This window comes from Gigantopelta aegis, chromosome 4 (assembly GCF_016097555.1).
Source record: "Gigantopelta aegis isolate Gae_Host chromosome 4, Gae_host_genome, whole genome shotgun sequence".
NCBI lineage: Eukaryota > Metazoa > Mollusca > Gastropoda > Neomphalida > Peltospiridae > Gigantopelta > Gigantopelta aegis.
Window position 1 is genome coordinate 32,153,264 of NC_054702.1, and position 23,477 is coordinate 32,176,740.

Below are 23,477 nucleotides of genomic sequence, written 5' to 3' on the forward strand. Positions count from 1 at the left end.
CAGCCAGCCATTTTTTGCTAAACGTTTGCAAACATATTTTGACTGGTTCCCGAAGTGGTCATTCGGTTTAATGTGTAGCGTAAAAATCAGTCTTCCAAGACGAGCATTAGTGACAAACCGCTGGCTGAACTTACTCCTGAGAAAAAAAACCCTGTCCCGTCTGCGCAGGCGCAACAGACTAAGCAGTAAACTAGTCCTAAGTTCAGCCAGGAAACGTTTAGCTAACGTTTCCGAAGTATTTGGTTCCCAATGTGGCCATTTGGTTTACCATGAAGCGTATAATCCAGTCGAGCGGATGTTTTTCCGCTTGGTCTGGCTGAATGTAACCCCGGTAAATACGACACTATGTGTTTCCCAATAGTACTGCACACGGGGCAATCGTCAGTTTTACAGTGTGGCAATTTAGTAAAATTTAACAATGTGGCAATTTAGTAAAATGGTATTAATTTTTTTAACTTTGCGGAAAATTGTAATTCGTTTCACAATGGGAATTCCACGAATTCCGTCCGTTTTCTGCAATCGTATAAATATATATACATGTACATCTAAATTTGATTTTCTATATACAGTCAAACCTGTCTTAAGCAGTCACACAAGGGAGTAGATAAAGTGGCCGCTATAGACAGGTGGCCACTGAGTACAGGCTGCCACATATATAGTCTTTAAAACATTTGCTGTTGTTTCTGGTTTACCATCTGTACTGCTAGTCAACGGATGTGTGCATCACAGTTGACTATAAATCAACATTTGACATGTCGTCTCCTTCAGAAATAATGCAAATGGAATTAAATTAACTGTTTGTTTTCTTTTCCCATTTAATTACTTAATTCCTACTTCATGCGGTGTATTGTCATAGTAAGTGAATCTACAACTGTCAAGCGTAGCCTGCACAGAGGCAATGTGATGCATTCTAGAGTCATACTTTCTTAATTGATACACAATAGAGATGTCGGGATTGAATGGGTACTAGTATTCCTGAAGGTGTGAAGACCGGTTATTTGCTGCACCTTATCACCGTTGTTAAAATATCTCTTTTATATAATAGTAAAACTGTGGCTGCTTAATACAGGTATTTTAGCGATTTGGGATCTGATTTAGGTGGCCACTGCCGTGTTAAGACAGGTGACCGCTTATTACAGGTGCATTTACATTATAAATCATTTGGGAGGGAAAAAAGTGGCTGCTTAAGGCAGGTGACTGCTGAGTACAGGTGGCCGCTAGGACAGATTTGACTGTATGTGGTTTATTATGCAGATTATTGCCAGTAAACAAGCCAGGTAATAAGCATGCAACTACAGATGATGTTCTGTAGAAATTTGTCATTTGACAAGAGTTGACAGTCACAAACTTTGTAGTAATGGTCATTTATGTCCAAAACAAAATGAAGAGTTTCTGTGTTAAATCAGTTCAATTTTGTATGTTTAAAAATGCATATTTTAAATATTTTTAGACCATATGCATATGCTAATATATACATAATGTAGGTCTAATGGAAACTGAACAGTCACTAAAATGTTACCACGTTTGCACGGAAAAGAAAAAGGTTCCATTTTTGTCTATTAATAGACATGAGCAAGCCTGATAATGCTATTTATACACCTGACATCTTCAGAGAATCTGTAATTAGTCGACATGTTCTGAATGACTCAAGCATCTTTTAACAAAAGTTTACCACTGTCAATTAACTGAACTCCAGATAAATAATCCAGTCCAATTTGTCTTTTATTTAAAATGTACCTCTGAAAGTGGTATCAGTTATTATTTATGGTAGTACCGGCCTCAGTGGCATCGTGGTTAGGCCATCGGTCTACAGACTGGTAGGTACTGGGTTCGGATCCCAGTCGAGGCATGGGATTTTTAATCCAGATACCGACTCCAAACCCTGAGTGAGTGCTCCGCAAGGCTCAATGGGTAGGTGTAAACCACTTGCACATTTATGGTAGAATATAACCTCAGATGATTATGGAAACAGTCAATATGCACATGTTAGATAAATCAGAATATTTCAATATCAGTTCCTGTAGCTGGATAACATGCAATCCAAGCTAAAAAGTAAAATGGTTCAATTTTTAAATAACCACAGTACACATTATTCAGTACATTTATTAAGAGTTTTGTTATTAGAAAGTTAGTTGAATTAGGCTGATTTTTTTTATTTCACAACATTTATTTAACCAAAATACTGCATTTTATTTTAAATGAAATTTCAACATATCAGAAAGTCCAGTGAAACATCAACAGGTTTTTTCTTCTTCTGTTTTAAATAAAGAACAGAATACAACAAAGGCTTTTTCCTTAGTCCAAACATCTGTAAACCAGATAACTACTAAAACAAGACTTTTTACTTGGGTCTTCGGATATGCGGTTTCGAAGGATTTTCACTGTGTCCATATTATCAATGTAATATATGGCATATTACTACATGTAATAGTATATGATTAATAAAAGATTCAAGTAACATTATTTCAACATTTCATTTGGTGACAGGCACACATTCATTTATGACAGGCTCAATTTGACAGTATCCATAAAAAAAAGAAATCCAGTCCTGATAATTTGATACATCTAAAAGCAATAATATGTTTCAATCAGTGTGTATAATCAAACTGTGAAAGGTATCCTTGTATAATGCAAAAATAACTGACAGGCATTGTACAGTTTTCAAAATACAAGCAATAACAATCAAGTATCATAAAAAGTATTTTTGCTTACTACTGGGTGGTGACACTGTCAGGGATAAAACCATTAAAATGTCTACTCCTTTCAGTGTCTGGATTAAAAAATTTGGGACATGCTTTAATATAGGCGTATGCCTCAGTTTTCTCGCTGCTCCATTTAAGCGGGGCAGTCCGCCCCTCTATTGCATTTTGCCGCTCTCCTTTCACACTCTCTGCATTCCTTTATTTTTCTGTGCCTCTCTTTATTTTCCTGCACCTATCTCCGCTATTTCCAAATGCACACTTTTTTCTACACATAAAAAAACACAACGATCAGTCTGCACACTAGACATGAAAGGAAACAAGCCGTGTTGTGTACGAAAAAGCAATTGATGAAACATTTACGACAGTTACCGTAACATAATTTAACAGCCTCTATTTTGTCCCATACCTGTATTCAGTTATATGTTTAATACGTACAATAAAAGTTATATTTTATTTGAGCAATAAAAACATTTTTATTTTTTATGGATTCGACAATCTCCGATTGAAATATCCCCATTTATTTGGCACCAAATTTGTCATGTGATCAGAATGGTCATTCTGTCTTTTGTTTCCACTAACTATCGTTTGATATTTTGTCCTCAATTGCAGATATATTTGGTTGTAACTGTTGTTTTGTTTATTCAGAAGTTCTTTATAAAATATTGTAAACTTTTCATTTTGGGTGGATATCACCGCTTATAGAAATAACGGAAGTGGTAGTGTTTAATCATTAAAATCATTTATCTTTGGTGCCAAATAATATATACACCGCCTTTACAAAAACAAAACTATCGATGAAGATGGAAAGAACAAAAAATTTATCCGATATTAGAGGATCACTTACAAACATCTTTATTGTTTTTCGTATATCTTGACATCTTTTTTAAAATAATAATATTAAAACTTTGATCTTTTCAGCAAAACCGGAACTGCCTGTGAATGTCAGACCGATAACATCTTTGGTTCATTTGAAAGACGAGTCTGCTTGTATTTCGCATAAACTTTTTTGTAGGCAAAATAAAGAGTATGTCTTTCCACAAAGTCTCCCAACACACAACAATATGGTAACCAAGCTCCCCACCCTCTTTCTTTTAGTTTTTTTGTTTTGTTTTTGGGTGTGTTTTTTTACGGGTGTGGTACTGTGCGGCCACCCTCCTTTAATTTTCACCCAGCGAGAACAATGAAGCAGTTGGCTCATCCCAAAACTACAACTGTGGCTGTTTCCGGAATAGAGATGTTTATGTTTATTCACATTTCAATTCAATGAATGCAACATTAAACAAATCTGAGACCAAACTATTTGGCTCGTTTTATCAAGAATCTGTTTTTGTCAGATCTGGGTTAGTCAGGTTCTACTGTGTATATATTTTTAACATCCTTCTTATCTCTTTGGATATTGAATACTTAATAATAATTGCTCCGTTTATTTACAGAAAGGCTTGGTATGCAAGTATGGTGTGCCTGGTAATAAAAAATCAATTTACAAATCTGGAAAGGTAGTCAAAAATAGTTGTTAAAATGTGCAGGAGCCAACATATTGTGGCAAGCTATCAACGTGTTATCTATAGGATAAAGTGTAATTGTTAACAGTTACACAATATCCGATTCAAAATACTTTTTAGCAGCAGTTCATATCACAGATTTCCTGTAGAAGGCAGGCAAAACTTTTTAGGACATTAAAACCCTTCTAAACTGGACACTCTATAAAACAAAATTCACTAAAAAGAAAACCCAGACATTTATGACTATACCTTTTAAAATATCAGTAACTCTATAAACTGGATACCCTTAAAACCAGACTTTTTACTTAGTTCTGTGGATGTCTAGTGGTTTCACTGTACTAGTATAGAGGATAATAAATGAGTTAACATCAAATTTATGTCCTGAGTGAAATAATTTTCACTTGTCACGAGCTTCATCAAATTTATGTCCCGAGTGAAATAATTTTCACTTGTCATGAGCTTTATCAAATTTATATCCCGAGTGAAATAATTTTCACTTGTCACTCGCTCGGTAACAAGTGAAAATTAATTCACAAGGGACATAAATTTGATAATAACTGGCACAGAGTTTGTTACCCAGGTTATTTGGGTTTTTAAAAGCCTTTATTTTCTATATAGCCTACATCAGCTACACGTCCATGAATATAGAAACGATGTAAACTACTTTACTGTTCTGGGTATTGCTTTAACTTTGTATTTTATTCACGGTTCACAGATAATTTTCAAAAACAAAGTTCTATATATTCTGTTAAAAAAAAATCTATAATGCATTGCATTAAACTACCATTTTATTACAAGTTTAACACTAAAACCAGAAAGACATAAACGCAAACGCCTTAAACTATGTGACGTTAATGTGTGTGCTTTGCCAAATTGTGATGACGTCATATTTAGTATCGCCAAGGTGATTGGTTTGTTGGAATCAAATCGTCCAATAGTAGTGTACATTAAACCAATTATGATTTTTATTTTCCCCGTTATGAATGCCTCCTAGGGAAATAAACATTATTAATTCCTTCTGAATCCTACAGATAATCGTAACATTCTACATGTTTGAAACAAGCATGTCCCCTACCAGATCCAACAATTTTTTTGGTGAAAAATCAGTAAATGGCCATGAAAGTCAAACTTGATCTGTAACAGTACATGATAAAGCTATATACAAAATGTCAGCTCAATATATCAAGGTATTGGGAAAAAAACATCTAGAAAACTATATGTGGGACAGACAGATGGAACGACAGAGATGAAAGCTATAGTCTCCACCGGTAGGGAGCAGATAAAATAACAGTGGCGCTCGAATTTAACAGCAGCCATGTGACAAACTGCTCCAATGCCCTGAAAATTAAATAAGTCTCATGGCAAAAAAGACAGTGCCTTGTATCACATGATAGTAATTGGTCATCAAACTCCAGCTAAATTCCTGAAAGTTGTTTTATTACAAAATTGGAAAATTTGTTTCTAATTTTCATTATTATTCATACTTACCTAGTGCTAGCACAACAAATATAAAGTTGAATAAGACTATTGTGAAGCTGTTTTCACTTATTTGTTTTGAATGGGTGCTGCTGTTTTGTATTAACCTTCTGAGTACTGCAGGTGAGATATCTCGCCCGAAGTCATGTCAGTCGATATACTGTACACTGTATACAGTGCATTCCCCAATTCATATTTCCCGCCGTTTTGCACATGACACTCACAGACCTGTCAACCTTTAGTCAAGAGAAAGCAGGAGGTGTGTGTTGAAAAAGCAGGAGATTTTGTCAAAAAGCAGGAGATTTTTTAAATTCACACAATTTAACCCAAAATCGCAAGATTTAAAAAAAAACATTATTACAATAAGTTATATGAATACTATATAATGTCATATATACTTCTTAACCTTAGATCTTGGCATTAAAAAAAAAAAAGAAAAAAAAAAAAGAAGATTTAATACATATTTAAAAAAATATATATATTTTATCCAAAAATGTTAAGAACATGAACAAGAAATAAAACATTTAATTAGTACATTTACGGTATTACACTTACAGCCTTACATGTTGCGTTACATTATCATTTGTGGTTAGTGTACCTAAGTACCAAAGACAAATTTATATAAATTTTATAAATTAATATTCAGTTTTTACTATAATGAGGAACGGTAGCATGGTACTTATTTAAAATCATTATAATGATGCAATAAACATTGTATTTTCATTAATCATAAGTAAACCCTCGTTACGGACATCGTGTGAAATATACCGGAATTATACCCATTTCCGTGAGTAACTTTATGTCAATGTCAAACAAAACATTTTTTAATTGTACATAAATAATTTCTTGAAGTGTACCCTTATAACCAACATTTTACTACACAAACATACAAAATTAACTGACACAAGAATGTTTATACAGCTAATTGGTCTTTTCGTTGTCTTGCTGTGGCAGTTCAGATTCGTCATAGTTGCATTATGTAATCCAGTGGGAAGACATTTTACAATTCAGAGGTGTTATTAGAACTAAATTGGATAGTTTTTTTGTGGTTTTTTTTGGCAACACTGAATGTCAATACACAGCCTGTTGAATTAGCAGCAACACGCTTCGTAGCCATTACGATGACAACAAACATTATAATAACACGTCATTTTATAAACTCCATGTGCTTTTTTAACAATATAAATAGGTTATCCCGCAATTCTCACTTCGGCAAAGGTTAAACAGTCGAGATAATTCGGCCTGTTACATTCTCAGAAATCGAAAGTAGTCGTAATTTTCCGAATGAGAAAAAAATGCAGAGTTACTTCCCTTATGTTATTTTGACAAAAGAGGATCGATTTTTTTTTATGCTTACAAAAATGTCATTTAACAGGAGAAATTGTCTCCCGCACAGGTGAAAGGAGATTTGATCAAATACCGGGAGGGTTGACAGGTCTGCACTTACCGGAAACGGAAATATAATTAAAGACAAAAAGATTTTTTTTCAAAATAGTGGCTTTTGTTTTGATTTTTTCAATTGAAAATACCTTGAAATTTTGAGTTCAAAAAGTGGTTTTCGGCAAGTATTTTCGCTTAACAACAATGGCGGCATGTCGCAGTCATTTTCAGGGATCGATAGCTGATTGTGACAGCTAATTTGATAATAAATTTGATCGTTTTACCAACAACGAAAATTACCAAATATTGCAATATGAATCGTAGTTCGGGTTTAAAAAAAAATTCTGGTCAGAAAACCACTGTTATCGGGAATAATGGACATAAATACTGGACAGCTGGCCACAAATGCCCGTAAGTAAACACAACTTTTTCGATTTTTTGCCTAATTTTAATCACCATTAGCCAATCTAAAATAATAAAAATTACAAAAAAAGACACGAAAATAATACTTACCGATTCATATATGAACTTTATTTCATGTATTTATAAAACATTTAAGTGAATATATGTGAGTAAAAATTATAAACTTGTACCCACTCAACATAGTTTTTGTTAAAAATTAATCCAGTAGTCTAAAGGTTAAGACACTTGTTGAAGTTTGGCTTCTGGCTGTAATGTCTCTCAAAAATTTCCATCAGTCTAGGCCAAATGGCATTGCCTTCTAATTTTCCAAAATCGAGGCCTGTAACAGATTTCACTCACCCTGTATACTTCTTTTAAAGCAAGCCTTGCATGCACATGTCATAGTGGAAGACACAAAAATCTCCATTGGTCTAGGACAAATGGCCTTGCCCTTTAATTTACTCAAATAGAGGCCTGTAACAGATTTCACTTACCCTGTATACTTCTTTTAAAGAAGGCCTTGCATCCTTCACACGACCACACGCCATAGTGGAAGCCAGAAGCATTGTCGTTACACACTTGACACACCTTCAGAACACTGTTAGCACTCCCTGAAGAAAAATAATCAACTGACATTACACATACACCATGTAAAACAGAAACATTACAGGCTTTTATCAATTGTTTTTAGACTCCGATGACTGGCACCATACTCCACCATTCCACAAAGGCTATGTCATATTTTATTCCCAATTTTGGAGTAAACAATTACCAATCTGAATGTAAATAATGATCATTTTTTATTATTATATAAATATATTTTTTGAAAACTATGTATAACTCTTGACAAACAACTCTTCCCTCCCCTATAACATTTCAAAATGCAAAATAGATATATTAATTTGAATAAATACAAGTACATTTATTGTATTACTCTTTCAAATTCTAACCTACCTTAATAAGATGTTTTTGAAATGAAACTAAAAATTTCATTTTTTTTTTTTTTTAAACGATGCTAAAATTCCCAAAGTCAAAGCCATGGGCGTCAAGTGAGCTTTGAGAAATATAAATCTGCATTAATTACATCAAACCTTTTATTCAGTTACGACAGGACATGTATGTACGTTTAGGAGGTGTGCTATATAGCTTGTTGGTAATGGGTTCACCTGTCGTCCAATATTCATAGGATTGATCAACCTCAATGAACTTAAGATTTTCCCATGATAATATCAGTGTCCCATGACTCGTACATCAAAGGTAATTTTCATGTGTGGGAAAATGCATATAAAAGATAACTTGCTGCTCTTTTTTTTTTCGTGGAGCACGCACCTGTCAAGTAGTCCCATACCGAAATGGAAATACTGCAGCTTCACAATTCATCTCATCATCATCCATGTTTGTAATGTCCAAAAAGTACAAAAAAACGTCTTTGTCTCTGTGTTAAATGTTTGTGGCATTTAAAAAACAAAAAACAAAAAAAACTTGCTGCTTTTTCATGGGAATAGCCTATGTGGCAACAGTGGATTGGGTGGTTAAATAAATAATGAATTAAACTTGGTCTCAAATACTATGTGTTCTCCTATTTAATTTCATTACATTACACATCTGTAGGATTTATACATATTTTGGTTTCACATTTACAAAAAAACCCACAAAAAACATCTCAATAATCCGAGTCAAATTGCTACTTTGAAAAAAGTGTAAAGTACTGTTAGTGTTGTATTATCTTGAGTTTCAAGAGTTTGACTGAAATATTTTGGTTACACATTTACAGAAGAAAAAAAAACCCCAAACACAATCTGGTTCAAATTACTACTAAAAAGTGTGAGTTACTGTCAGTTTTGTAGTCTTGAGTTTCAACGATTTGACTGAAGTGTATTTTGGTAACACATTTACAGAAAACCCCCCAGAAAACTACTTGTAAAGTACTGTTAGTGTTGTATTGTCTTGAGCTTCACCGGTTTGACTGAAATGTCAACAGATGGCCAGTGAAGCATTCAGTCTTTACAGTGGGGTGGGATGTAGCTCAGTGGTAGAGTACTTGACTGAGTTGTGATAGCTTTGCAGGATTGATTGCACTTGATGGACTTCCATTTTATCTCAGTTGCAGCCAGTGCTGTTTGATATGACTGGTACACCAAAGAGCATAGTATGTACTGTTCTATCTATGGAAAAGGTGAATATAAAACATCCCTTGATGCTTTATTGGGAGGAGTACCATATGTGGCAGCAGGTTTTCTTATTCTCCCCTCACCCCCTCTCTCTTCCTCCATCCCTTTATCTCTCTTCCTCCCTTCACATCTCTCTCTCTCTCCCTTCACATCTCTCTCTCTCTCCCTTCACATCTCTCTCTCTCTCTCTCTCTCTCTCTCTCTCAATCTCAATCTCAATCTCTCTCTCTCTCTCTCAATCTCAATCTCTCTCTCTCAATCTCTCTCTCTCTCTCTCTCTCTCTCTCTCTCTCTCTCTCTCTCTCTCTCTCTCTCTCTCTCTCTCTCTCTCTCTCTCTCTCTCTCTCTCTCTCTCTCTATCTCTCTCCACCCTCCATGGTGAAGGTGCAGACGGAATCATTATTAACTCTTCATGAGCCCCATCATGAATATAAACTCTTTTGTTTCATTAAAAATAACCACACGAACCTGGCAACTCTTGTTTGGGTTTGTTCTCATCTATCAGGCCATGCAGCTCTAGGTTTAGGGGTGGTCTGAACTTGGTTTCCAGTCCTTCCGGTGTTGTTGAAGTGGGTGCCTGGTTGTGAGAGTTGGCCAGTCCCAGCCCCGACAGCTGCAAGCACTCACCTAGGCCAGGCATCACCAACCGACCATCCTCCTTCAGGGACCGAAGTCCCACGGGCGTGGTGGACGTCGGGGCCTGCGCATGTGTGTTGCCTGGCAACAGCCCCGCGACCTGCATACATTCACCTGGAGCAAGCAGGCAACCGTCTTCCTTTGGAGACTTGGCACCAGCCGTATCCCTGCAAAAATAAATATATGATTTTAAGATACAGTGTCTAAATTCTTTTGGAGAAACACAACTATAGAGACAAACAGCTGTTCCCTGCAAGAATCAAATACAGTTTTAAAATACACAGCCATAATTCCTTTAGATGTGCCAGTGTTCCTGTCAGATATCAACACAATTTTAAAGACAAACAACTGTATTCCTGCAATTCTGAAAATCAAATCACAATTCCTTTGCAGTTAGATCTATTCCTACAAGATACATAAAATGATTTTAAAATAGAAACAGTCGTAATTTTTATAACATACATGATTTGAATAACATACAAAGTCGAAATTCTTTTGGATGTATCCATGCAAAATTCAAATACGATTTTAACATACAAACAAGCTTGGCTCTGGCAGTACTTATCTCTTCAAAATACAAACATGATTTTAAATTACAAACAGTTGAGCTCCACCATTTATCAATGTTCTGGGTTTTTCATCCCCATTACCAGACTGGCACCACACCATGCTGATGTGACTAAGCCCAATCCTCGTGATTTTCAAAAGCATGTCCACCATACCGAATATGATCCCTCCATGCTCGCAAATACTGATGTTTTCTTTCACATTTAAAAGTTTTTTTCACATGTATACATTGTACATATTTTGTCTCCCAGACTTTAGGAACTTCTATCTATTGGTCGGTCATTTTAAAATAGCAACACAATCCCCCTCACAGAGAGATCACATATACATGCCAGTGTTCAAGATTAACAGTATCCCGATATCCCGGGGATATCAGAATTTAATTTTGGATACCAGACTTCAAGAACCCAGTATCCCACCGGGATACCATATAATACTAAATTCTCAAGTGGGATACCAGATTTTGAAATGCTACTGTCCAACTGGGATACTGCCCAAAAATTTCAATCTCGAACACTGCATGCCTTCCTGTTGAGCCGTTGTGTCAAACTGGTTTCAGTGAAGTTGGAGATGTTACATGATATGTTAGTTATCTTAAGACATGAAGGCCGAATTTATTAAGCCCATTTTTCGTAAATGCAGGTGTTAAATCATTGTAAATGCATATAGTTACTCATGTGTAAGACATAAGTATGCTTTGTAAGTTCGGCCCTTAGTTACGATTTTAATTCTGTACCTAAAAAACTCCTTTCAAAAGATGAATCCCAAAACTTTATCCCCGGATCCTGTGGCTGGCCTAAACCTATGGTGGATATATGATAAAAAAAAATATGCTGACCCTGGTATTAAAATAACATACTGCACCATACACATACATTGTAGTTCTATTAGCCGATGGCTATATCACATCATGATACAAAGAAAAGAAGAAGTTTCTTTTGTTTAACGACACCACTAGAGCACATAATTATCAGCTATTGGATGTCAAACATTTGGTAATTTTGACATGTTGTCTTAAGAGAGGAAACCTACTACATATTTTCCATTTGTAGCAAGGGATCTTTTACATGCATCATCCCACAAACAGGATAGCACATATCACCACCTTTCATCTTGATACAAGATAATACAGGTATTAACAATATACATTTCCATGCTCATATCCAAGTAAGGTTCAAGCACACTTTCCTGGGATATCTTCAAGTATCAGTCTAGGAAAAAGCTTAATGGCTAGCAACATTGGGAAAATTAGGGTGAGTAAATCACAATAGGGATATTGTTTTCTAGCTACTGGATGATGCAGTACACCACTGTTAAATTAATTTATTGCAACAGAAATAATTGTATGTGTATATATATATATATATATATATATATATATATCTGAGAGTGAGGGAGAGGGAGAGGGAGAGAGAGAGAGAGAGGGAGGGAGGGAGAGAGAGAGAGAGAGAGAGAGAGAGAGAGAGAGAGAGAGAGAGAGAGAGAGAGAGAGAGAGAGAGAGAGAGAGAGAGAGAGAGAGAGAGAGAGAGAGGTTATTACCAGTTTGTTTTTCGGTATCATCAATATCATATTAGGAATAAAAATTGTATTAGGCGAGCCCTTGGCAATATATGGGCAATTTTTAATACAAAATTGGGAATTTTTAGTGCCTCATTCTTTTGTAAAGGGGCCTATGTTCAGAAGAAAGAATGCCTGGATAAATCCCTGAACATGTATATTTATACAGTGAGAGACATGTCCATATGGTGGCCATTCTATTTGCCAGCAAGTCATTAACACCTACTCATTGTTGGAACCGGAAATGGGATAGAAGCCCAGTACCTACCAGCATTAAAATTGATGACTTAACAACAGCATCGCTAAGTAAAAGCAACCATCTAAAAGCATTTCAGCAATGAAATGGGTATGTTATAATGCATCATTACGCAGGCAGATGGCTATTGCCATGTTTTTTTTATGGCAAGTTACCAGGCTGTGAATTTAACCGGATTTTGTGATTTTGCAAATCCCAGATTTTGGGTCAAAAGTGTAAGATTATAAGACTAAATCCTAAAATATCTATATTAAATAACTTTATGACTTTGGTGGGATCCTAAAACAAGACCCCAAATCCAATGTCTGGTTACTATATGTACATGGCTGTTGTACACAGAAAGTATTTTTTCTGGAAAGTTGTTCACGAGAGGCCATTTCTATACAAAAAACATTTCATTTGTTTTAAAAACTAACATTACCACAAACATTCCTATATGAAGGCCACAGTGGCAATGAAGTTAGGAAATTTCTTTTTGTCTCGGTAAAGAAAAGAAACCATCTTTCCTATTCCTAATATTTTGTTTGTGTTTAGAGTTCATACACTGTACATGTACACTGTTTCACATCTAAAATTGGCCAATACTTCTATGACTTATCATGACCATATTTGTAAAATTCCATGACCATGCTGAATACATATTTTGGCATTTTGCTCTGTATTATTTTGTCCATCATGACAAACCCACATATTGAAAACCATATTATGTAACTATGAGTCATTAAAGAGACATTTTCCAGACATTGTGGATGTTATAATAACTGCTTCATTTAATTAGTCCTTGATTAAAATCACAAACAATAGACACCATAGTGCACCTTTTTGCAAACACACAAAAGCCATTTGCAACAACTGATATAAACATGCAATGCACTAATGTCATGTTTTAGAAGAGAAAATCAGACATGAACATAAAAACTGGAGGGGAGAAAAAAAAAAAATGGTCCAATGTCAGACAACCTACATTAAAAAAAATCAATAGCCTGTTCATACATGTGCCAATTTTACTCTTTTTTCACATACAATTTAATAAAAAAATTTACTTTACCATTATTTTCAACTGAAATGTATGAAATTCCATGATTTTAAAGGTTTTTCATGACCAGTACAAGCCCTATCTGTTAATTAAAAAAAAAAAAACAGAAGAGGAAAAAAGGAAATTCTCTGAATATATTTAAGAATCACAGGCATAAATATATTTTCTAATAAGATATGCACCAACCACACAAGACACTTGGCTCATTAAAAATGAAATATTAATGACATTTTTCGGGGTGGGGAGTGGTGGTTAGAGAGAAACAGTCTAGCATATTATCTAATGACAACTGTCATGGTGGAACACAAGAATCAGACTTAAAGGAGAGGACAATTAAGACATTTGGCCTGGTATGCATATTCAACGATATATAATGCACGTTATTGCTTAATATCAACACGTATAATCGTATAGTTAATTAATAAAATGGTTAAATGTGACGGCTATTATATTGTACCATCTCAGTGAGTACGCCCTCTGGCGAGCTGGTGGTTACGTAATACTTAACGCGTAACGTCAGGAATGAGCCTCAGAACTAGAGAAACACAATCTACCTGGTTTTTGCGGGATGATAAATAGTCATACATTGCAATGTTCTGTAATAATACACATCCCAGTAAGCCAGCAATAAGTATATCCAGCACTATATATATATTACTTTTCAATACAAAATAAAATACCATTGTCAAAGTGGCTACATAACAAGTCGAAACAATAAACAATGTTTTGCCCATGCATTAACCTACGTACTGAAATGATACACGGAGTGTTTTTTTAGTTAATTGGTCTATGCTGTTAGTTGCTTCTACCTGTGATTCCCGATCGGCAGGTGTGTATTTGATTGGTAACCAGACGTGCCAATTAATTGACACTGTCTAGACACAAAAATACATACCGGTATTGTGTAATAATACCTGTTGCCCCTAAAATTGTAATGGATATGGTTTATTACTGTAAATAGTTCTGTAAAACTACGTAGACTTTTCCATCTAAAACAACAGAACTGACCAATTACGTAGTCCCAGAGAAAAGAAAATTATCACTTGGGTATTGTGGGTTGTCGTTTTTGCTCCAACGTAGCATATCAATAGGCCTAATAGTGTACATTTTTCCTTTGGATTATTTAACAGAGAAAAATACTATAACCCACTTTTGTTCCGTTAATGCAACTTGAAATATATTTAGTTAAATAGTTTATTATATTATTACGTCATTTATGCTGTTTTACAAGTCAGGTTGATCAAAGAGAAGTGCCTTGTTGAAAATTACTGCTTTTGTTTACACTGTACATACAGGAGATGGTCAGGAGCTGACGTCACTTCGCCCCAAGCTATCCCACCGGATGTCACAAAAACGAAACAAAATGGCTGTCCCCAGTTAGCAGGAATAGTCATGGTTTTTTATTAACTCTAAAATTACGCGTTTTTCATTTGCTAAAGTGTCAGTATGTGTTGGTGGTCCGAGTATGCATCTTTCCAACACATGAGGCTCTTGTTTGAGTTGACCCTACCTTTAACAAAAAATCAAGTACCGGGTAGTTGTCTTTGCCTACGCCTAGCAATTGAAATGGATTAGTGTGGGGAGTAACTATGCAGCCTCATAATAAGGAATTGTTCAGATAAGCTATAAATAGGTTAGATGAAACCACACTTTAGGTAACTGGTTTTTGTTTTAGGTTACAGAAGTACCAAAATTACTAAAGACAAAAAATTAAATATGATGAATGACCATGCACAAGAACGAATTGAGTTATGGTTTCAGTATTCTGTATGTCTGTTCTGATAAGTAGAAAATAACTTGGTGTTTTGTTCAGCAGTTACAAACTACCTTAATTCCAGCATATTATGATTTGATAAAAAAAGAAACACACACCAATTTTAAAACAAAAAAATACACATTTAAAGTTAAATAATATAGGGGCCATTCAACTATTACTTCCCTCCCACTGTAACACTCCATAACACTAGACCATACACCCCCACAAATATTACAGAATGCTTGGAGACCCATCCCCTTCCTTTCACAAACAAGTAATTTTAACATACTGTTTTACATTTCAATTCTATTTATAATCATTATTGTATTTACATCTACCCACGTTAAAAAACATTGTCACCATGACAGTTTATGAAAAACAGAGAAAAAAATAAACCCAACCAACCAAAAAATATTTTATTAATAAAAAAGTGTTACGTAATGCTGTTTAGTTTACCCACCATCCCTTGCAGAGTTTGAAACTCGCCAACAAATATGGTGGGCCACAAAATAATAATGCATGTTGGCAAATTATGGTAAGCGAACCATGAGCAAGATTTTAATGTGGAATACAAATATTAATAGTGGCTCATGTGTTATAGCTCCAAAGAAGATAATATTATTTGGGCGACTAATGCCATTATTGTTTTAATACTTAACCTTCTGACTACTGCAGGCAAGATATCTTGCCCGACGTCACATCACTGTACACTGCATACAGTGCATTCCCCAATTCATATTTCCCGCTGTTTGCACACGGCACTCCCCGGAAATGGAAATATAATAAAAGAAAAAAGATTTCTTTCAAAATGGTGGCTTTTATTTAGATTTTTTCAATTGAAAATACCTTGAAATTTTGAATTCAAAAAGTGGTTTTCGGCAAGTATTTTCGCTTGACAACAATGGCGGCACGTTGCAGTAATTTTCAGGGATCAATAGCTGATTGTGACTGCTAATTTGATAATAAATTTGATTGTTTTACCAACAACGAAAATCACCAAATATTGCAATATGAATCGCTGTTCGGGTTTAAAAAACAATTTTGGTCAGAAAACCACTGTTATCAGGAACAGAAACAGGACATGATTTAACGTGTACATTCAGAGTAAGCTGTTGTAGCACACGCCTATCATGGGCACAGGTGCCGGCCTCGGCTGGCTCCCCTATCCAGGACAGGAAAGATGGGGGAGGTAGGAAAAGGGACCACCTGTGCTGTGCAAGGGAGCGCCAGTCACCCAGTCGGGGCCGGTAACATTAGAAAAACCCATCAAAATAATACTTACCGATTCATATATGAACTTTATTTCATGTATTTATAAAACATTTAAGTGAATATATGTCAGTAAAAATTATAAACTTGTACCCACTCAACATGGTTTTTGTTAAAAAAATTAATCAGTAGTCTAAAGGTTAAATCGCACAAATAGGACATTGGTCGCATTTAGCGATCTCGCTATAGGCCATTTCAAGCCCTGCCCTTATAACACAACATAATGTTTGGACATACACCTACCCACTCCCTCGAGTGTTAAGTAATATTTGAATGGCTCCATACATACCATGTGTTCAATCAGACAGGCAAACAATAGATCTATAATATATACACCTGGAAATGGTAATCATGTACCCACCTGTTGTTATGATAATGTAATGGTAAAACATGTAAAACATGAATAACATGCCGGGGAGCATGTCACAGTCCTCCACTGTAATAGTATGTGGGACAAGTCGTTTTTGTAGATAGCATTCATGACTCAAGTCTAATGGATTGTCTGAGAGTTGAGAGAAAAAAACACATGTACAAAAGGACGAGTCACAGAAATGTTTTTACTTCAAATCAGTCTAACAATTTCAGTGTATTGTATAATATAAAGTGCATTACATTCTTGCACTATTATGTCATTCGTTCTCTCAGGTGTATATATACTACTCAAAAGAATTTATGGGTCAGACGATATTTTCGACATTATTTTCTGAATGTCAATTATATTAGCTAGACCATAATGTCACGCATGGTATTGTTCCATTTTGACGAAAGTGGGTCTAAGCAACCCATAAATGAATTAAAATCCACTGTCATTGACACTGTCGACTAGTTCTAATGGCGAAAACATGCTTACATTTGCACGTAAATTAGGGCGAAAGCGAAAGGTCTGCTAAGTGCCCATAACTTGCTTTTTCACAAAGCGCTTCATTTGCACGCTTTGCACATGTATTCCATGTTCCCAATGCTGAATTTCCGTATAATTGGAGTTTGCGTTCGTGTACGGTGCACACTCCAAATTCGACAATGGTACGACTTCAACTGACTATCAAAGATCGAGGAAGGGCTATTGCTTGGCTTCAGGATGGCAATACGCAAAGAAATGTTGCTCTGAGACTTGGTGTCAGTCAGAGTGTCGTTGGCCGACTGTGGCAACGGTACCAAGCAATGAATTCTGTTCGAAATCGTCCACGTTCGGGAAGACCCCGAAGCACTACAAATAGAGAGGACCGCTACATCACCAATATGGCTCTACGTCAACGCACAACCACTGCACGCCAATTTAGTGACAATCTGCGGACTGCGATTGGAACTCAAGTGTCTGATCAAACCATACGCAATCGTCTGAGAGCCAATAATCTACGCTGCCGTTGCCAGGCTGTTCGACCACCACTCCTACCACGTCACAGAACGGCTAGATGTCACTGGTGCACGCTTCATCTGCGGTGGCAACGTGTTCAGTGGGGTCGAGTGATGTTCACTGATGAGTCCAGGTTTAGTCTCCAGTTCAAAGACGGTCGGGTTCGTGTCTACAGACGTCCTGGGGAGCGCTTCGCTAACGTTAACGTTAGACAACGTCACCGGTTCGGTGGTGGCAGCGTCATGGTGTGGGGCGGCATCTCTATCCACCACAGGACCCCCCTCTATGTGGTGGATGGCAATCTGAATGGAATCCGCTATCTGAATGAGATTATCCGGCCATTGGTTCTCCCAGGCCTTCAGCAGATTGGCGGCGGGGCAGTTCTGTAGGATGACAATGCCAGACCCCACCGCGCCAGGGTAGCAACGGACTTTCTCAGACAACAAGGTATCGCCAGGATGGATTGGCCAGCATATTTGCCTGACTTGGCCCCAATAGAGCACGCCTGGGACGAATTAGGCAGGAGAGTTCGGGATAACCATGCCCCTCCGGCCAACCTTCATGATCTGGGTCAACTTCTTATGGCAGAGTGGCAGGCCATTCCCCAAGAGTTCTTCAGACGTCTGATCAACAGCATGAGGCAACGATGTGTCGAGTGTATTCGCACCAGGGGTGGATTCACACACTATTAAACGAATGTTCTAATGTGTAAAATCCATGTTTGACAACCTTCAACTTTGACAGCATGTCATGTGACTTTCTTGTATACAGTGACGCTTATTTGTGGTTTTTTGTAAATATGGAACAATAAATAACATTTTTGGTGTAGTTTACATCATCAATCTAATACACTCTGAAACTTATTTGGTTATACATTTTTGACCCTTAAATTCTTTTGAGTAGTATACATGTACATGTACTGAAATGAAGTACAGGAAAACCCCTCTAAACCAGACACCCTCAGGACCAAGTAAAAAGTCTGGTTTTAAGAGGTATCCGGTTTAGAGAGGATCTCTTCTGTACATATATTTAAAAAGAGGCCACAAAAAATGTCCAGTTTTGAGGGAATTCCGGTTTACAGAGGGTCCGGTTTTGAGAGATTTCACTGTACATGTATTACCATACCTTGCTTATTGTGTGATGTTAAAAATTAAGTTTTTGTTTAATTACACCACTATAGCACATTAATTAATTAATTAATTAATCATCAGCTATTGGATTTCAAACATTTGGTAATTCGGACTCATTGTCATCAGAGGAAACACACTACATTTTTGCATTAGCAGCAAGGAATCTTTTATATGCATTTTCCAACAGACAGGACAGCACATACCATGGCCTTTGACCAGTTGTTGGAACAGATTCGCCGAGGAGGTTCATCCTGTGATGCACGCTGCTCAGCCAAGTGCTCAACTGACTGAGCTAAATCCTACGTCATTGTGTGCTGTAAGTAACAGGCAGTCAAGGTCATCTACCACCTGGACAATGAGACCAAAACGTTTGTTTGTTCTGTTTAACGACACCACTAGATCACCATGATTTGGTAATTTTCACATATAGTCTTAGAAAGGAAACCCGCTACATTTTTCCATTGGTAGCAACGGATCCTTTATAGGCATAATCCCATTGACAGGATAGCACACACCACGGCCTTTGATATACAGTCGTGATGCACTGGCTAGAACGAGAAATAGCCCAATGGGTGCTTTTCTGCCTGTAGATGGTTTTTCTACCATCTTTCCAGCAGCCGACTCATTAGAAATCATACTGAAATAGTGTACCTTAATGTTTTTGAGTTGGTGTTATGTAGTCCACTTCACCCCCAACCCATCTGTGAATAATTTTATCTGGAAAATGGTATCTGAAAACTCAGTGAAAATACACTTTCTGTGTTCTGAGAACCAGCACCAGTTGTAAACATCGAAGAAAGCAGCAGAGTACAAGTGGGTTAGGTAAACAGTATTCCATCAGAAAAACATTGTTCTCTGGCCTAGTAACCTAACAACTTCATCCCCCCCCCCCCCCCCCCCCCCCCAAGTAATGTTATGTTGTGGAGCTGTGGGTCACAGAGTTGAATTAATATATATGAAAAACATCTCCCAAGTACATGTATGTATAAACTTGGTCTAAAAGAAATATTCTCCATATTATTATTATTATATTTTTAGATATACCCTCATATACACAAATATCCCTCGTGTTTAACAATATCCTTGAACAAGAGGAAGGTGCCAAAAAGTGGGGGGCTCCACACTTTTATATTTACACACTTTTACACTATTATAAAACAAATGTAAAGCAAAATATCTAAACACCCTCCACCCAACAATCCCCAGTGTATAATTAAATAAAACATTTCCTTCCTTCATGTGGTACTGTGTCTACCTGGGGTTTGATGGGTCACAGGAACAATCACCCTTTATGGACTTTAATTTCCCTCATCTCACCCAGTACCCAGTGCAACTACCGTATATCTTCGCCTGTAAGTCGATCTCGGCTATAAGTCGAGTCCCTAATTTCAAGCCCTGAAAACGTATTTTTTTATTGACCCGTTTATAAGTCGACCCATGAAAAACTACTTATAAATATTGAAATATTTCTTATTTTCAGCACATGAGAACAATAATATTTGAACAAAAGAAAATTATTTTACAAACTTTGGTTTTCACGTTTTGTACATCGCAATATAATCAGACTATTCCAATCAAACTATCATTATTACATAGCATCAAAACGAAATATTCCCTTAGTAGAGAGTGAAAGCTATTTGACTGTTACTGTATAGTACTGTACAGATGGTTTTGTGCACAGACAACAACTTTATTTATAAACACTGACAACAGATCACTACGATAAAACTGAAAGTATCACGTTTTGCCGCCATATTAATACATGTAAGGAGGATAACTCTGGAAAGTACACTGGTTTTTGTACAAATGATGTGTGTCCCTATTGCTCTAGATAGTGAACTGCAGAGATCAGTCTATTTTAAGGGAAAGCTCGGTAATATTCATGAAGTTAATCACCGCCAAAACATTGTTTGAACAACCATTAATGCCAGTGACCAGATTTCAAAATAAACTCAGGCAACAGGTAGTTAGTATTGTTTACATTTTTACTATTAGTGATGACTGTTAATTTAACTAAGTGGACTGTTGTCTTGGCATGTGAGTGAGATCGTACGCCTTTTCGCATAACCAAAACCGTTCTAATGCCAAAAAAAATAGGTTATAAAAAATAAATGTGTCAAATTAACATATTTGAGTATAAATACATGGCATACTTCAACAATAAAACTTGTAAAATAATCCACAAAACAGTAATATTTTTTGTTGAATTTTTTTTACCCTCTTATAAGTCGACCCCCCAAGTTATAAAATAATTTTTGGGTGAAAAAAATTCGACTTATAGGCGAAGATATACGGTAATGGCTACTAGTAGGAGGTTTGTTTTGTTTAACGACACCCCTAGAGCACATGATTAATTAATCATCGGCTATTGGATGTCAAACATCTTTTATATGTATTTTCCCACAGACAGGAAAGCACATACCACAGCCTTAGTCCAGTTGTGGTGCACTGGTTAAGAAACCCCCAATCAGCTGAATGGATCCATCAAAGTGGCTCGATCCTGTGACATAAACAACTCAAGCGAGCACTCAACTAAATCCCGCCCCAGTGGTAGTAGGAGGTTTAGTTGGTGGTTACAAGTTCTTCTTAATAATGCCAGAAGTAACCAATGAACAATCAGGTGTGTGGTAGAGATACAATCACCTGTTGTGGTGGGAGAGACAAGGACTGGGATGTAGAGGTGGATAAGGTCAAAAGAAGTTGAAAGATAAGATAAGCTGCCAAATTGGGAAAAATTAGATGGAATTGAAAGGACAGAAAGGACAACGGCAGTGGGATAAACAAAAAAAGAAGAAGAAAAGTACACAGAGCATTTTAAAAGATCTCTTGCTCTTTGTATAGGAGTAACCTATGTGATGGTAAATTTTCTAAATCACTCTCTCAACCAAGTGTAGAAATAACCACATGTTAAACACCAAACCGCCATGGTTTTAAAATGTGTTGAGGTGTTGTTAAACAAAACGTCCTTTCCTTTCCACTGATCTAGAGCACATTGATTAATTAATCATTGACTATTAAATGATAAATATTGTGTAAATCTGACATTTAAAGTTTGTTTTGTTTAACGACACCATCAGAGCACATTGATTATTGGCTATTAATGGAAAACAAGACAGGACAGCACATACCATGACTTCTGTACACCAGTCATGGAGCACTGGTTGGGACATGAAAAATCCCAATCAGAGAATGGGTCCACTGAGCCAGTTCAATGCTTGTGAGCTAGATCCTGTTACTTCCTCTGATTAAAGTTAAAGTTTGTTTTGTTAAACGTCATCACTACCGCGCATTGATTTATTAATCATCGGTTATTGGATGTCGAATATTTGGCAATTTTTACATGTAGTCTTATAGAGAAATCCCACTACATTTTTCTATTAGCAGCAGGGGATATTTTATATGCACCAACCCACAGACAGGATAGCACATACCATGGCCTTTGATATACCACTCATGGTGTACTGGCTGGAACGAGAAATAGCCCAACTGGCCTACACACGGGGATCGATCCTAGACTGACTGCACATCAAGAGAGAACTTGACCACTGGGCTACGACCCGCCGCTCCAACTGATTAGGCTCCGAGCTTATAAAACTTTTAGTCTAGACTTAAGACTCTAATAGAATCTTAGACTTTAATGCCATGGCAAATGCACACAAATTGCATTCACGTGATGTCATTAGAGATTCAAGTCTAGACTCTAAAAGCACGGACCCAATTCTATAACAAAACCCCACCCACTACACTTACCTAACTACTGGTGTTGTGATGATGCAGTACGGTTGTGTGCGGTTGTTCCTCTGTGTGGTTTACAGAACATGATCAAGCCAATGCAGCCTGCACACACTGTACACACACAGCACTGACATCAATAGGCTACACAGAAATGTGTTAGTGGAGCACAGACTAAATCAGCATGTTATCGACTGACGTACTGCACCAGTGACAGACTTTCTCAGTCATGACCTGCACTGCAGTCAACACACCTGCTGTGTATACCATCACAAAACACTGGCCCCGTCACTTACGCAACATGTAATTACACTCGGTCACCTGGCTGGGTTTTTGTTATTACACAGTAAATACCAGTGTAGTACAGTGGACTATAGGTCCAAAGCGGCATCTGTGTGATCCGGGTTTCTGTGTAACCCGGCATGACCACAGAGTCCTGTTCAGTGACAATATCTGGGGTAAAATATGTTTGATCAGGCAGGCTCTTGATGTATACCGAGTGCATTTGGAAGGAACAAAGGAAATGTTTTATTTAACGACACACTCAACA

At 36.7% G+C, this 23,477-nt stretch overlaps 1 protein-coding gene across 1 annotated transcript in view; it reads right to left on the bottom strand.

The window, feature by feature from the left end:
• The window catches only part of LOC121370394 (retinoic acid receptor RXR-beta-like), a 168,834-nt gene that overhangs the window by 17,640 nt on the left and 127,717 nt on the right, over window positions 1–23,477 (bottom strand). The window contains exons 3-4 of the mRNA XM_041495583.1: window positions 10,102–10,436; window positions 7,957–8,073 (exon numbers count right to left, since the gene is read on the bottom strand). Of these exons, the coding sequence (XP_041351517.1) occupies window positions 7,957–8,073; window positions 10,102–10,436 (452 nt within the window). The remainder of the gene's footprint in view (window positions 1–7,956; window positions 8,074–10,101; window positions 10,437–23,477) is intronic.